Source organism: Nuphar pumila, chromosome 2 (assembly GCF_984573655.1).
Source record: "Nuphar pumila chromosome 2, dmNupPumi1.hap1.1, whole genome shotgun sequence".
Lineage (NCBI taxonomy): Eukaryota > Viridiplantae > Streptophyta > Magnoliopsida > Nymphaeales > Nymphaeaceae > Nuphar > Nuphar pumila.
Genome location: NC_143250.1, coordinates 112,417,515 through 112,435,443, shown reverse-complemented (window position 1 = coordinate 112,435,443; position 17,929 = coordinate 112,417,515). Strand labels below are relative to the sequence as shown.

The 17,929-nt window shown below is 36.8% G+C and overlaps 1 protein-coding gene across 1 annotated transcript; it reads left to right on the top strand.

Annotated features, from left to right (window-relative positions):
• Positions 1–1,333: 1,333 nt before the first annotated feature.
• LOC149846767 (elongation factor) lies at positions 1,334–16,826 on the top strand. Its single transcript, XM_089996551.1, has 6 exons — positions 1,334–1,665; positions 4,835–4,940; positions 5,109–5,302; positions 5,384–5,411; positions 15,481–15,589; positions 16,597–16,826. The coding sequence occupies exons 1-6, from the start codon at positions 1,396–1,398 to the stop codon at positions 16,676–16,678; spliced, it is 789 nt and encodes a 262-aa protein (XP_089852677.1). The 5' UTR covers positions 1,334–1,395; the 3' UTR covers positions 16,679–16,826.
• The last annotated feature ends 1,103 nt before the right edge of the window (positions 16,827–17,929 follow it).

Below are 17,929 nucleotides of genomic sequence, written 5' to 3'. Positions count from 1 at the left end.
GACTTTTATGAAAGTTGTTAAAAACAAACAATCTTCGCACTAGATAAAAGCCATAAAAGAAGAGTTTGACTCTATGACTATGAATCAAGTGTGAGATCTTGTTGAGTTATCTAAAGAAGTAAAACCCATTGAGTGTAAATAAGTCTTTAAGACCAAAAGAGACTCCAAAGGTGACATAAGGCAAGATTGGTTGCTAAAAGGATTCACCCAGTTGGAGGGCATTGACTATAGTGAGACATTCTCTCCTGTCTTAACTAAGGAGTTAATGAGGATAATTTTGGCCCTCGTAGCTCATTATGACTTAGAGCTACATCAGATGGATGTGAAAACAACGTTCCTCAAAGGGGATCTGAATGAAGAGGTATACATGGATCAACCTCTTGATTTCTCTGAAGATGATCATTTGACTTGCAATATTACAGTGAAAACATAAATTGCATATTACGGTGAAAACATAAATTGCATATTAGAACGATCATTTTTTTTATAGGCAAGTTGGGGTTAGGCAGACCCCATCAGTTATACAAAACACTGCTGGGTTTTGAACTTGCAAAGTCCCAACACAAGGTGAGGTGCTCTTACCAGGTTGGTATTAGACCAGCCATTCTAAGGACCAAGATCTGGTCCGTTTTAACTAGGGGTGTCAACGGGTTGGGTTTGGTTTGGACCCAGGTTGAACCAGACTTGGACCTGATTTTCGGGTATTATATCAAGTTCAAACCCGGGTCTAATCAAGTCCACTATAAGAAAAACCATACCCAGACCCGATAAGAACTACATGAACCAGACCTTATATTTTTTATCATTTTTACATTAAAAAATTATGGGTCTTAATCGGAAATCAGGTTGGATCCGGGCTTGGTATAAAATTTTACAAACTATACCCGGGTCCATGTATGAATCAGACCTTCAGGTCCAAACCCAAGTCTTAATCGGGTCTTCTAATTCATCACCATACCTGGACCCTATGGAGTTTGGTTTGGGTCTGATCCGGGTAAACCTAACCCGTTGACACCCCTAGTTTCAACCCTAAATCTGCCTTATTACTGATTGTAAAAAATTCCAAAACCTAAAAGACCGTAGATCTCGATTTCTAGCCAAACACGTAACAAGCCTGTCAAAAACCCAAACAAAGCGTTTGCTTGTCACTAAACGGGGTCAGGCAGACAGCCACCGGTTATATAACTCATACCATTGAGTTTTGAACTTGCAACGTCCCAACACTAGGTGACGTGCACTAACTGCTTCTACCAAACAAGTGGAGCCCCCGTTGATAACAACGAGCAACTTGCACGATTACGTGCTCTCTCTCTCTCTCTCTCTCTCTAGTTTTCTTCTTCTTGGGAAGCTCTCTTTTATCGTTGCTTCTGAGGGGGAGGCAGAGGGAGGAAGAAGATGGTGGTGATGGAGAAGATCGGTGGCGGTCACCCCTTGGAAGTGGTGGAGACGGTGCTGGAGGTGGCCGACGTCGCCTGGGCTGCTCTCGAGCATCACCACGACCGCAGCCGCTGCGCCTCCGCGGCCAAAGATTGCCTCCTTCTCGAACGGGAATTGGAGGGCCAGCGTGCCGAGAACCAACGGCTGAGAAACGTCCTCCAGCGAAACTCCAAGATCTTCGAGGACCTGCACCGATCCCTCTCCCTTTCCGAAGATTGCCCCGAAGACGTACCTCTCAATCATCTTTCCCCCCTCGTTTCCCTCATAAGTTTTGATTTTTTTGGGATATTATTTGATTTCTCTGCAGGACTTTGCACATCTCTCTCTCTCTCTCTAAAGGTCGATTATGGTTTCCAAGGGTTGGAGTAAATAAAACAAGCAATATGAGAAAGAATTGGGAAATTGGATGATATTGAAAATTGGGAAAGTAATTGGATTGAAACCAAGGGAATTTCGTTAAGGAGATTGGTTTATGGGAACATGGGTTCTAGAGATTTGCTGAGAGAGAGAGAGGCAAAAATTGTGTTTTTTAGTACAAGGAACGGGTTTTGTATGTGAAGTGAATTTTAGGTGAATAGTCTGTTAAAATTATGCATAGCTCTCATTATTGAGGAATTTTAGGGACATGAGCATGGTGAACAAGGTGGTGTGTTCAATCTCTTGAAAGGATTGCGATGACTCATCGCATTGCTGTTTCGATCTTATCGATGTTACTTCTTCCGAATGGGTGTCTGGATCACGGGAAGTGATGGTTTGGCATTTTCTATAGCTGATTGAATTGCATTCTATTGTTGCGATTGTTTCCTTCAAGGCAAAACCAAGCAGTTTTAGAAGCGCCCTTCTCTTGGATCTTTTTTTGTAGTTGACAGATAATTTTGTGCTAGCTTGTCAGACTTCTCTAATTATCTTGTGAATTAGTATGTGGGGGTCTTTTGCAGCTCTAGAACTCATGTCTTGATTTACTCTGTGTGGTGCTGACTTGAATTAATTCGATGATGATACGACATGCATTTTAGGTCGCCGTTACAATTTTTTGGTTGCTTTTCTTGTTTGACATCTGACCAAATTACATCAAAGAAATGCTGTTGGTTTACATTTTTCGTACATTGTTGGTTGCATGTCAAATTTGGAATTTAATGGGGGTAAGAATCTAATTTTCAAGTTGGACATGTTTTCTTCTTTTGCATTGCAGAAAATAGATGAAAAACGTGGGCAAGATGAATCTTGTTTAGAAAAGGGAAAATGTCTATAAAATCAACTTTTTCTTAGGTATATTGGGGGGACAAAAACCTTATATAAAGTAGGGGTTTTTCTTAAAAAAAAAACGGATAACACCATGTTGGATGCAATTATGTCACTCTATTTCTTTGTTGGGATTTCAACTGATATCATGGCCAATTACTTATTTTGTTAGTTTGTAGGCCTTTTTGCTATTACTAAGTTTAAAGATTGGATCCTTGGAGAACCAACCAGACCAAGAGACAGAATTTGAGGGAAGCTCTTTATACTGAACTTGGAGGAACATGGCACATAGACTAACCAATAAAATTTCCATCAAAATCACAACTCTTTGCTTATAGAGATTGTTTTGTTGCTTCTTCTGAGTCCTGTAGATAACAGAGTCCATCTTCTCACCGTAAAAACAGAGTTTGAATGCATGGATTTATATTCAGTGATGTCAAGGGACTAGAATCCTTTTCAAGGTGGCTGTGATGAGCAGCAATAAAGAGTGAATCCAGGCACCTTTTTGAGTGTGCCATGGTTCCTGGGGATGTCAATTAATTTTTTTGTCAATGCCATGATGTCAGTATCTTCTGTTTAGATCACCCTGTCTATAACTTTATTAGCTATCTATTAGAGTACTCATTTAATGCCTTTGCAGGTAAAGTCGCTGGTGAAACTTTTACTCTTGCTTGTAAGCAACTTTTGTATGATTTAGAGGATTGACTACTTTGAGGGCTACATGATGCTACTATGTCCTTCAACTAAGACAATTGATTAATTTATGTGCTGACCCTTGGATTAGATTCAGCCCAATGGCTAAGTTTTAATTTTGATAATCAGAACATAATAAATGACGATGATCAGGGGCAGAACCAGAAAATTTATATAGGAGGGGCCAGTTATATATATATATATATATGCGGAAAATTATAAAAAAATTGCATACAATAACAATTTGTGGGTGTTTTTGTAGAATGATATGGAAATCGATTTTTTTTTTTCGATTCTATCAAGCCCTTGAAATCTAAGAGTGTATCAAATCTGTTGCTGAAGATCCCCAATAAACATAATCGGACAGTCATCATTCAAATGATGTGCATAAAGAGAAATCAATGGATAAAAGCACCACCGACAAATGCCTACCAGTTAAAAAGGTCATAAACATAATAATAATAATAATAATAATAATAATAATAATAATAATTATTATTATTATTTATGATAGAGCCCATGGTAACAGAAATGGAAGACGAATGTAATTGACGGGTAGATGTTTAGGGTCAACCTTGAAGTCAAGTCTGGAAGGTGGGGAATGATAGGTACACTTAAAAAAATTCCACTAATGTAATGGGCAAATTAAGAAACGTTGATCTCAAAGGCTAGGGATAGGAAACCTGAAGATGTGTTAGGATGCTAGAAGTTAGGGATTGGTTATGGTAAGGTTTTATCATTTTAAATATGATATTATTAAGAAGATAATATTTCCTTTTAGATAATATGTTTCTCTAATATATGAGCTTTAGGTTCTCTATGGCACTCTCAATGAGTGAAAGAACAATATTGGCAATTATTGTATGTGGGGCCCCCTTGAATTACTCTCTCTCTCTCTCTAAATCCATATGTTAGCCATGCCCCATATAAATAATATGTTTTTTTAATTCTTGGGAGGGCCAGGATCCTTGCCCGCCCCCACTTGGTTTTGCCCTTGACGATGATGGTTATAAACGAGTTGACATGCATGAGATAAATAAAAAAATAATAGTTAATGTATAGGTTTCAGTTAGTCTGTTAGGGACATTTTCTGTGATGAGATCAGAGTGCTCCTTGAGTTAAGTTTAGTGTTCACTGGACAGCCAAAAGAATATAGTATCGTTGTTCGAGTGCAAAACCATGTCATACTGAGAAAATCTTCTTTTTTTTACTAAAAACATGTCAAATAATGCTTTGTAAACTTTCTACGTTTATATGTGGATCAAGACGTGATAGAGAATAGTAATTTCATTTTCCTTGTTAATATTAACTGTTTGTTATCATTCTATATGCATATCTAAAAGTACAAGTTTTCAATTTCGTTTTCTCTGTTTCATTCACAACATTATTTTTGCTAGTACTTGCAGAATATGATATTTTTTCCTTTACCTTTTTCATAGCCTTACCGTCCATGTATCTGCAGCTTTATCAGCGGCTTCTAGCTACGGTGGAGTCTTCTGGCTTCCTGAAACAATTTGATCCTTCGGTTGTTGCAACAAGCAGCAATGATTTGTTTAAAGAAGTTGAAGGTTCACTATTTCTGTTTTTTACTGAAATGTTGACTACATTTTTCAACAGCAATACCATGAACTCCTGCTGTATTGTGTTTTATGTTTATATGTTTTCATTTTCTCCACCTTTTTCCATGTCTCTTTTGCGGATTATGCACCTCTTGATAAGTAAAATTTTCATCTTAGGGGAAATTCTTGTCAACATTGAACTTGAGGAGCCAAGTTGGTGGGTTTGGGTTACTGATGAAATGACACCAACTGCTGTGGAAGAGTTAAGTGGAATTGACGATGAAAGCTATCTCATTGTTAATGAGGAGCACATAGTTGATGGGATTGCCAATTTCATTTCTAGGTGCATTGTCTTGAATCCCAAATCTCAGGTATGAAAATTCAAATTTTTGTTTAGTTGTCAGGATTTTTATTTGATTTATTTGTTGGCACTAACTGGCATGATCCTGCAGAGGTTGTCGCCAGAGGAGCTGCAAAAAAGTAAGTCTCCCTCAACTTTTGCTCAAAGAATAGTATTAATTATAACTATTTTGGGTGCTTTTCTACCATTCTTGCTCCACTTCTTTTAGTTTTGGTTTTACTGTATCTCTTTGTTCTGAGTAAAGGCTGAAGTAAATGCAGATGCCTAATGCTTTGGATTTCCACAGTTATGTATTCCTTTAGTTCAATAAGTTGGCTTAAATGCATATTATTAGGTCCCACTGTTTGGGGAAGGTGAGTTAGTGATGCTTGTCATAGTTAGGGGTGGCAATCGTGTCGGGTTGGCGGGTTAGAACACCTCAACACGAACCCGACCCGTTTATTAAACGGGTCGGATGTGGCAAACACGAACACAACCCATTTATTAAACGGGTACTCCCGACCCGACACGGTTAACTCGTTTAATAAACGGGTCGGGTCGACCCAACACAATTATATCTCTCCGTTAAAAGATGTTGCAAGCAAGAAAGAAGAAGGGGGGGGGGGTATTTTAAGTAAGAAGAAATTAAAAAGAGTTATACTTTTAGCTTGATTTGATGTTAAAAAAAATTAACGTTTTTTTCAGATGAGAACATTTAATGCTATTGCTCTCAAGTCTTGTCACTTATGCGATTAACTTTCCACCTCTTTCTCTCTCTCACATTTAATGCTATTGCTCTTAAGTCTTGTCACCTCTGTAGGGCGGGTTTTAAATATTTAAAAGTGTCGTGTATATTTAAAATGGGTCAACACAATTACCAGTTTGGATTACAAACGGATTGCGAATTTAATCATCCCAAAGAACCATTTTAAATATAAACGGGTTGCGGGTTGACGGGTTCGTGTAAACGGGTTGACCCGCCCGCCTAACTTGTTTATTAAACATGTCAAACGGATTGGCATACCCCTAACACGAACCCAACCCGTTTAATAAACGAGTTAGGAGGGTTGACCCGTTTACGACACAAACCCGTTTAAGCCAAACCCGAACCCGGCTAAGAAGCGGGTTGGCGGGTCGTGTCAGATTTTGCCACCCCTAGTCATAGTACAACATGCTTGATCAATGCGAGCATGAGATTGGTTACTCAGCGTTTGATAAGACTTGGTTGCTATAACCTCTGTGACTTGGCCTCCCACATTCTTGCTGTTAAACTGGGCATTATTGTTGTTGTTGATGATGTCATAGTTACTAGGAAACAAAATGGATACGAGAAGTAGGGGTGGAAAAATCTGACACGACCCGCCAACCCGCTTCTTAGCCAGGTTCGGGTTTGGCTTAAATGGGTTCGTGTCGTAAACGGGTCGACCCGCCTAACCCGTTTATTAAACGGGTCGGGTTCGTGTTAGGGGTATGCCAACCCTCCAACCCGTTTGACCCGTTTAATAAACTGACTGGTGCATTATAAATGTCTAGATTGTGGGTCTTGTTCAGTTCAGTGTTTTAAAACTCGCTGAGTCAACTCGTTGACTCGGCTCGGCTCGCCCCTCCAGCGAGTCAACCCGGCAAGGCAAACTCGGTTTGCCAAAACTCGGGCTTGACTCGGCCTGACTCGGCTTGACTCGGCCGAGTTTTGGGATGTTTGAAATTTGTTTTTTGAGTTTCAAATTACAATTTCGAAATATATAAGTACATATATTTTAACAAGGGTTACCCCCAGATTTTGTATAAAAAAGAAAATAAAAATCATTTAAAGATAAAAAAGCATTTAAATCCATAGAATAAAATCGCCATGTTGTTTGAACTACTGTTCACCCTGTGTTATCAACTTATTCTAGCAAAATATTTTAAAGAAATGATTCTCACTATACATGGCGGGTCAACTGTGCCTATGGGAAGTCACATTTAGGTTTCATCATCCATTTGTTACGTGAACAAGCATTGTACATATTCAAATATTAGTAGTCTTTTTATAGTTGTGCCATTAATATATTTCCTGCATAGTTTTATACATGAGAAAATTGCTTATTTATGTTGATATTGGACATTCTGTGAACTTTCAATATGCACATATATCCCTGTTTTACATTTATGGATTTGTTAGAGAGGGAATTAAAACTTTTAAAACAAGCTAGCATATATGATTGGCCATTTTAGGAACCTTAGGTAGTAGCAGACTGAACTCATGATGACCAAATCCTCTAATTCAAGTCATGAATTAGTCAAAGTGCTTGTATAGATATCAAATTCAATTATTCAAGCAAACCTCTATAGCTCTTTGCAGTTGTTTTTATATTCTCACAGACATTTGGAGTTATGTTTACTCAAAAACATGGTTTCAGACAAATTATATATTGTTTTTCTTTTAAAATCATTAACAAAACCCGGTCCGAGTCACCGCGTTGACCCGCCGAGTCATGAGTCAATAAAGAACGAGTCGAGTTCCGAGTCACGGGTTTTAAAACCTTGGTTCAGTTATAGATACATACCAACTTCTGCATGAATTTCACTTGGACATGGCTGAATGTTGTGGTTATCTTTTAAATGTATGAATCAGTATATGTGAAAAACTGTCATTGTTTACATGATGTACTAACATCCAACATTAAGAATGGAAATCAAGGTTGGAAGTTGGAACAACTAATGGTTGTAACTAGTTCATCCATTTAGTGGTTGAGAGAATGGAAAATCCTTTTAACAAGAGAGGGCTTCTGTGGATGTCACATTGATATGGGGGTAGGGTCATTTTTATGAAATTTCCAATATGACTAGCATATAAGAGAATATAGAATGGGAGTCCAAATGGGGTATCAGTATGGCAGGCTTGAAAGACAGCATGATCACTACATCCATAACTTTTTTGTTAAAAGCTGGTTTGTTGTCAACTTTCAATTAAGGTGATTGTGTATACGATTCAGATGGGCAACAAGGCTGGCTGACTTAAACCTTGTTGATGGCCTGGGTGCATAAAGCAATTGTGATAACCAGTGTTATTAAAAGCGTGCCTCAAGGCGCAAAAAGCGTGCCTCGCCTCAAGGTGAGGGCCTTTGTGCCTTGAGGCACAGGTATAAAGCACAAATGCCCCAAGGCGTGCGCCTCATACGCCTTGAGGTCCACGCCTCGGGGCGAGGCATGCCTCAAGGTGAGGTGTATACGCTTCAAATTTTTGGTCAAATGAGGGTCAAAGCCCTCATTTGACCAAAAATTAGGTTTTAAATAACAGACCCCCCGACCCTAATGTTATATTTTTTGAGAAACACGTAGTTGGGGCTTGTTGTTTTCTGAAAAACAGAGAACCGAGGAGACTTGTTAGGAGGAGATGAGTTCGGGGGCCAAAAATTTGTTTGGGTGTATTAGGGTTTGTTGTCAGAGAGAAAGGAGGAGACGAGTTCGTTCATTTGAAACACACAGTTTGTACATTTTGGGTAAGTTTCACTTTTTCCCTATTCTTGTTCTCGGTTTGTATTTTCTATTTTTTCTTCGACTTATCTTTCCATCTTTTGATTTGCAAAGGATGAATGGACTGTAGCCCTCTGTCCGAAATCTCCTATATAGATTGTGATTTGCTGGTCATCTTTTTAGGTTTCTTTAAGGTGTGGGATAAATGCCCTACTTTTGAGTGTTGATTATGAGACTTTGTTACTGCAGCTTCAAGAATCCTCTTAGGTTTTTAACATTAATTATTTTTTGTTTGATTTATTCTAGTTTATTAGCTTAAATTACTTAAATTAGGATTTTCTTTTGATTTACTACGGCGGACCTTTGGTCCAGACCATTTTGTCAAGGGTGCTTCTCATAACAAAAAAAACTTAGTGGGTCTTCTGGCTGGTCATCATCCTAAATCAATTCTTAATGGGTTTATCTCTTTTAGTAGTCAGTTGAGCACGTTATTGTGGTGACAAAAAAAGAATTAAAAGTTGTCAGTCATTGAATTGATTTGGCAAGCCGTGCACAACTTGCTACATTCGGTTGAGGAAGAAAAAAAATCAAAAGATATGTTGAATCCATTGAATTGATTAGTTGTTAATGCTAACATGCATTTTTTAATTATGTCTATATGATGTTGTTAATGCTAATATGCATTTCGTTGTTAATTTTTTATTGAATGAATGCGCATATTTTATTTCTTAGATACTTACGTAGATCAAGTTGTTGCATTAATGTTACTTTTACATGTTAATCTCATTTTTTTTTCAGTATTTATTTGAGATTTTTTTATTTCTTGTTGGTTGTTGTTTCATCAATAAAGCAATTTTTATTTATTTATAATTTTAGATATTTTTTATAATCTTTTTTAAGTTAATTTTTTTTTAGGCTTACGCTTTACGCCTCGAGGCTTATGCCTCGCCTCAGATTTTGGTGAAGCGCCTCGCTATGCCTCAACACTTTTCACAACACTGCGGCCCAGACTCGGTCAACGACGAGTCGGACTCGGTCAACGAATCGAGGCCGAGTCCGTCCTCGTTTTGGACTTGGTCAACGTTGATCGAGTCCAAAAATGTCTATTTTTAGGGCAGAATTTTTTTTGATCTTTATATATATATATAGCATGCACATGAAACATAAGCCAAAAAAAAAATTTGAGAGACCCGCGTCGGGGGGAGCCCTCGGACCCCCCTTTCTGCAAGGGCAAAAGTCCAATTTGCAAAGTTTGTAAAAACACTCGTGCTCGTGCCAAACTTTAGAGGACAATATCCACATATATGCACACACTGGATATATATATATATATATATATATATATATATATATATATATATATATATATATATATATATATATATATATATATATATATATATATATATAGTCGTGTCCCCGTGTCCAAATTTTTTAAAATTGCGCCGCACCCGTGTCACACTCGCACCCGCACCTGCACTCGCACCCATGTGACATAGCCCTATGGCTACCCTCACACTGCTGCATTCACCCATAGGCATTGTATTCACTTTGTCGTCTCGGGCCTGTATCATATCCATTTAACATTTTCCTGTGATTTGTAGAAATTATCAATTTGATTTTAGAATGACATCCTTTCATCCGGTTGGTATTTTCACCTTCAACTTTCAAATACTTGCAGTTATCATCCGATCTGATCCAGTATCAGATTAGACCTACTTTGCAGTGATTCTCCCTTATACTGCTTGGGGTCTCTTCATTTTCAATGATATTGCACTTCATTTTAATATCAGTTCTTATTGTGAGGGTTTACGATTGAATCATATTCAATCCAAGCTGTCTGAAGCTTCAAGTGATAATGTTGTTGTGTTTGATAGTGTTATGTACTGAACCGTGAATGCGAATGTTACCACCTTTTTATATGATTCGAGAGGTGTAACGTTTGTTTTTAGGCATAGGCATTCATTTACAGGGCATAATCTTTGCAAACCATTTGTTAGAAATCGGAAGTTGTCGTGTTATTGTTTGTTTTGAGCTCGGTTTCCAATCCTATGACCACCCTGTTGTTTTGAACTGAGGGTTTCTTTATGTATCTGTAAAATTTTCTTCTTTTTGCTGTTGAAGACCTTTAGAGTTTTCTTGTTACCCTTTCCCTGAAATCCACACTGTTTTTCTAGGGAAGAGGATGGTTTTTTTTTCATATATAATTTTCCTTAAAAATAAACAATACATGAGAAAGGAGGGGCTTGTGGTATTATGATTGAGGGCAGTTTATATGTGTATGGCATATTGGATAGCCCATTTTTGAATCTGGTAGAGAAAGTAAGAGCTTGGATAGATTGGAGGGGTGATTTGTCCGATAGTTCTGGAGATCTTTGGAATTGTGATGAAATCTGCAGTATGTGCTATGGGTGCAATTCGACTTTCAATGTGTTCGACCAAGAATATCGATGCCGAATCTGCAGCAGGCTATTTTGTGTGAGATGCATGCAAAGCGACAATATTTCTGTGACACTGAATTGTAAAATAGGAAGCCCTTTGGGCAACAAACAGGTCATTGGGTTGTGTAAGCTTTGTTTCTCTCCGGCTGGGCAGGAAATACTAGTGGGGCAACCTGAGAATCACCTCCTTGTGCCTCCTGAAGAGAACTGTGTGCCACCTTCTTCATCATTCAATAGCAACACAGCTGATAGTACTACCACTGATGGTTGTTCAAAAGTAGGTCCATCGTGTGGTGGTTGAGATTGCCCCAATGAACCAGTCTCTGAACCAGATCATGCTAATTTTCTCGGTCATTTTATACAAGGGCAAAGCTGGTCCTTCCATAAATTCACAGATGGAAACATTCCCTCCCCTGTAAATCCACTGTCACCTGTGCTATACCCTGTACTCCTCAACCTAGCATATGCACCTGCCATTTCACCTTTCCATTCACACTTTTGCAGCACATCCGCTATATCACTTCCCTGCAATCACCACTTGCGCACCATCTACTGGATCTTCATATCCTATTTCACCTGCATCAAGTATTGCACAGCATCACTATGCACTACATAGTATCACTGCAGCACCACTATCCTCTGTGCACCTGCACAACCCTGCATTACACACATTCCCTGCTACACTTCTTCATCCCACACACACAGAGGTACACCTCGGGAAGTCAGAGTTAGCATTTTCAAGGTTTAGTAACTGTATCTTGTTGATGGCATACGCCAGTACTTTAATTGAAGAATCATCCAGACTCCTTCAAAAAAAAGAAATCTGATCATCCCTTGACCTGTTTTAGCATATTTGTCACTCATGTATCATGCTGCATATTTCATTTTCTGCAATGTTCAAATCTCATATCTTCCATGCCTATACATCACATTCCCACATCCTACATTCTGCACTTTAGTTGCCTGCATAATCCCTGCTGCACCCCCTACACTCAGCTGCACCTGCTGTTCACTGTTACACTTCCATTCAGCACCTTTCTCTTACACAGCAGCAATACCCGTACACCTGCTAGCCACCCTCTTCATCACCTCCTGTGTTGCACAGCACCTTTCACCCACTACACCTTCATTTTCACCTTCACAGCACTATCAACAGCTCTGCTGCATCTATCACCTGTGCGATTCACTTTCAGCCACCAAATCCACCCAGCTGCTGTGACCTCATTCATAGCATTTTGTCATTCACAGCCACCTACAAACTGCTGTGACCTCTGTATATTTTCCTTAACCTAAATGCGTTCATTGCATTCTTATATGCACGTAGGTAGAATCATTCTCATATGCATATGTCTTCTCACATATAGACTTTCATTAGCCTAAGGTATTGCGTGTATATATATATATATATATATATATATATATATATATATATATATATATATATATATATATATATTCTCATTAGTATAGGACATGCCGTATGCATTTCTCATTTAGCATGAGTATAGCATTTTGTATATGCATTCTTCATTAGAATAGGTACAATCATATGCATTTTTGCTTTCAATGTAGTATTCTCTTCCATATGTTGCATCTTGCCTTGTGCTAACCCAATTTTTGCAGAAAAAATGTAGAAGATTTTGATTTCCTTTCTTAGATTAAGGATTTTATTATGTCAATTTCAATTTGAAGATTGTAATAATTAAATATTAATGATAATTTTATCTTTTCAATTTAGAATAGAATGCATGAGCATATAACTCTCATAATTGCTTGTTTCATCTCATTTTATTTTCATTTTTATTTCAAAAATCCACAATGGTGAAACACGAATGGCACATGCACCTTTCTAATAAGAGGTAAGTAATTCTAAGTAGATGATTCACATTTATGGCCATAGTCAAAATGTGAACAATACTTAGGGTTTTTATCTTTTATAGACTAACATTTGACCTTCACTTAGGTATCTTTTGAAAATCATCATATTTTTCTGAAATATTCTTTTCTTTCTCTATCAGAATTTAATATGTGAATTAACTTAAGATATATTTGTGGCCATAGTCATGGATATATGAAAAGTTAATTTCATTTTAAATCCTATACAACAAACAACAACTACGCCTCCATCCCAAAATAAAGATTATATTATAAAGGCATAAAAATTTATTTTATTTTTTATTAGAATTTAAATAAAGATTATATTATAATATGTTTATGGCCATAATCATGAATGTATTATGATTTAATCTTATTTCAATTCTATTAAATAATAAAATATGCTTTTAAATTTCAATCTTTAAATAAATTTCAAAGCATTTCATCATTTAGGATAGAATTGCATCCTTTTCCAAATTATTTCAAATTATCTTAAAAAATCCAAGTGATTTTGAAATAAACTTTCAAAATACAGTTTTCATTTTCTAAATTCAAAATCATTTTCAATTCTTATTTACAAATTCAAATTCATCTTTTATTTTCAATTCTATTTTATTTCAAATTCCGTTCTTTAATTTCTTATTTCTAAATTTCACCTTTCTGAATTTCATATCTTAAATCTCATTCAAATTCATTTATTCCATTTTTGAATTTTATTTCAAATCCTGAGTTTTAATACAATTTCAATTCAAGGTTTTTGAAATTCATTTTTGAGATTCCAAGTTGAATTTTGAGATTTACCTTGAAATTCAATCCTGATTTCAAATTCCAAGTTTTAATTCAAAGTCTATTCTCAATTTCAAAATCCAAATCCAAGGTTTATTTTAAAGTTAAAATTCCAGTTTGAATTCCTATTCAATTTCCATTTCAAATTCTATTTCTAATTCCAATTTCTAATTCCATTTCAAAGTTCAGATCTCAATTTCAGTATCAATTCCAAATTCAACTCTTATTTTCAAGTTCTATTTTCAAGATTTCACTTCAAAATTCCAAATTTCATTCTTCTCAAATCTTCCTTCAATTCAAATTCTAATCTATTTCAATCTTTGATTATTTCAATTTCAGAATTTCAAATCTCCTTTTTCAAAAATCTCAAATTCACTTCAAATTCTAAGTGTAGATTCAAATTCCAGTTTTTCAAAACAGGTTCAATCTCTGGACCATTTCCTCAAAGATGTTTTCAAAACTTATTTCAAATTTACTTAGAAAACTCCAAAATTTCTGAAGCATTTTCTCAAAAGCATACATCTTTGCATTTTCATTGCACAAGCATGATTCGATGTGCATTTAGGATTTTAGAATAATTACTTAGACAAATTTAGGTAAAACAAAAGTCATGAATTCGATCCTTGGTTCAATTACCCCTGATAAAGGCGCAAGGAACGGTTGAACCTCGTACCTACGAGTGAATCCCGTCTCTCCATTTTTCCCGCAAATTTTCAAAACAGAGGCGAGTTAATTTTTCAAAATATCCTTTTCAAATAAAGGTCAAGTGAGACCTTGCAAAAAAGTTTCTATCTTCTTCTCTTTTTCCCCTAAAAAGGAGGAAGAAAAGAAAAGGGAAATTTTTTGCAACGATCACACTCTGTTGTGCTTCAACATTCTTGTCATGTTCTTGCTGTTAAATTGGACAATATTGTTGTTGTTGTCAATGTTGGACTCAGTTGAGCCAAGTAAGATTCATCTGGGTATTCTTATTGTTCTTTTTCTTTTTTTTCCCTTTCTTTGACCTATGCCAATGATGATGGAATCATGCATGGTCAGGCCAGAGTCTCGGCAATGAGATGGTCTTTGGTTTCAAATCATCCAGTCCTGTGATTTTTGTCACACAGAGTCTTTGGACTGTGTAAGGCTCAGGCCTGTGATCTTTGCCAGTTTTTAGGTTCTTTAGGAATGTAAGTTTTATTTATCTTTCTTAGTCTTTTTCACTGCTTCTTTCTTCCCAGTTGATCTCAGAAAGTTTCGAGTTGTTTGCCAAAGTCTGAAATTTTGTACCTGTGGTATTCTTTCTTCTTGTGCACATCCTTTCATGTGGGTTTTGGAACTCTTGTTGATATTAGCTTGATATGTCACCCTTATTGTCATCGACAGGGCTGTCGATGAGATTTCACCTCATACAACTGAATTAATTTATTTTTGCTGTGTGAACTTCTGAATGTCTATGTAATATGAATGTGTTACATGTGTGTGTGGGATTAATGAATGATGTGAACTTATGAAGGGGTAAAAGAAACTATCCTGCCTATTTTGTTCGAATGATATTCTGCAACTTTTATCAACAGTATTGGTTTTGTTGATAATGTTTCTTTTAATGGAAGTTGAATTGACTGGACATAGGCTACAATTATAATGTTGTTGTTTAACTGTGGATATCCAGTTTTATCGAAAGCATTGGGTCAAATGAACCATAAGTATAAGCTAAAGAAGTTGTGGCACGCTGGAAAGCTTTTATATTCTTTATCAACATGGGGAATTGCTTTGGCAGGGTGAGTTACAGTATTTCTTCTTACTTTATTGTACTAGCATTACCCAATCTTTTTCATTCAGGCACGTTTCAAGGGTCACTTACAAAAAAATACCCAAAAGTTTTTATAATTCCAATTCATACAAAAAAAATTGGTAATTTCAAATGCATACCTGATTTATTTTATGGTTAACCAAAGGCATTCCTGTGGTCAATTGCTAGATTGGCCTTTTCTATCTCCACTCCAATTCATGATTTTATCCTTACAAAAAGTCACTTTACACTTTTTTTTTTTTGGGATGGGGGGGGGGGGGGGGGGGAGAAGAGAGAGTAATTGAAGGTAAAATGGGCAAAAGAAACATATTTATTGAGGGTGTAATTTTGAATTTATTAGCTATTAACTATGATTAAATGTAGAATTGTTACAAGAGCTAGGATTAGGAATTTGAAATTTTGAATAACTGAACATAAAACTAGGTATGAATTTGAATTATAAGTACTTTTGAATATGAAATTGAAGGGGGGGGGGGGGAAGTAATTGAAGGTAAAATGTGCAAAAGAAACATATTTATTGAGGGTGTAATTTTGAATTTTTTAGCTATTAACTATGATTAAATGTAGAATAGTTACAAGAGCTAGGAATTTGAAATTTTGAATAACTGAACATAAAACCATAAAACTAGGTATGAATTTGAATTATAAGTACTTTTAAATATGAAATTGAATTATCCAAAAATGTCAGGTATATCTTTGTAAATAATTACAAGGAAAAGGCTTTGAAGGGATGCAACGGATAGAATCCAGTATGGAATTTTTATGATTTTTTGTTGTTTCTACCCTTAGCTGATCTGCATCCGATCCATTTGCATGCCTCTGGTATCAATCACTCACAAATAATTGATATCTTTCTGCAGCCATGTGAGGCGTATCTACTTTACATGGGCTTTTGCGTTCGTGAATGTCTCAAGATATGCTTATCATTTGGGTGTGTTTATCTTTACCATTTCCTTATTGTCATTTATGTTACAGATTATACAGGCACCGCGTTGTTTTAAAAGCTGCTGCAAAGGGAATTGGGGCAACCGGAAAGGTGATGTTGAAAGCTTTCTGAGTTGCAATGTCCTCATCTGCTGTTGTCAAACAACAGCACCTGTATGGTTTCCATGTATATGAACTCTTAAAAAGTGTTTATTATAGGTCTGTACAGAAAAGTTGACATTGTGGATTACAATATGAAGTGTTTTGATTCGTTTGGAGCGCATTGGTATTGGTAAGACAAAATGCACAGTTTGCATGTGAACGTGTATCTTTGAACGCTTGTATCTTTGAAGTTTGCAGCATTGAGTCAACCTCCACTGTTCATTTCTGGGATAAATGGTACATATGGAGCACAAGAGGGTCGTTGCTCATCACAATGATAAAGTGCCCAGGCTGTCCTGAGGAATCATGGGTATAAGCCACATGTGAGCAGCCACTTATTGCAAAAAGCTTGAGTATGTATATTGCTTTTTTTTCTTTTTGGATGATCTAAGTGAAAAAACCCCATCGCCGACTGCACATTGGCTGACCTTCTGTTGGTAAAACCCTTGAGGTCCTCCCTGCCCACTGTTCCGTACATCCAGCTTGGACATTGTGACAAGGGACGCCACTTGTGGGTTTTGAACTTATGACATCTCGTCAACTTGGTGACATTCACAAGTCAGCCCTACCAGATGAGCGGAGCCCTTGCGGGCAAGTATATATATTGATGCATTTGAAAACATGAAACTATTTGGGCAATTTAAAGAGATGTCAATCTTAAAAGTGCCCAGCTTCGAAACATTAGTGGCTAATTGAGCAAAATGAAGCCTCAGGCCTTGGAATAAACCTGATCAGCATTCCTTTACCGATCAATGTAAAATATCTAGGAAACTCATTTTAATATCGTGCATTGGAAATAAAGGGAACTGTTTAAGCTGTACCATCATGTTGGACAACTTGGATAGAGAAGGATGAATCAGGTCTGATCCTTTTGGTTCCCTATTGGATCTGATCCAACCGATACACAGGCACACCATTAAGAGCATCACCACCATGAGGGTCCCAACTAGAGGGGGGATGAGATTTCATGCTTGTCAGCATGGGATCAAGGTTCTAATCTTTCTTTCTTTGCTAATAGGATGTTCAGTTTTTGTTTTAAAGTAGAGAATTCTGAATGTAAATCAAGATGAACATAACAGGATGAAGACAAGGAGGTGGAACCGAGTCTTTTCTTTTCTTTGTTTAATAGCCAAGTTGGGGGGAGCACCTGTTAGGAATCAAAACTAGTGACTCTACCCTGTTCTTTTATCCAAGTTTGTTGAGCCTTTTCAATGGTACAACT

Coding starts and splice junctions, on each gene's coding strand:
- LOC149846767 (XM_089996551.1), top strand. CDS start 1,396: ATGGTGGTGATGGAGAAGATCGGTGGCGGTCACCCCTTGGAAGTGGTG. Junction 4,941..5,108: donor TTTGTTTAAAGAAGTTGAAG/GTTCACTATTTC, acceptor TTTTCATCTTAG/GGGAAATTCTTGTCAACATT. Junction 5,412..15,480: donor GCCAGAGGAGCTGCAAAAAA/GTAAGTCTCCCT, acceptor GTGGATATCCAG/TTTTATCGAAAGCATTGGGT.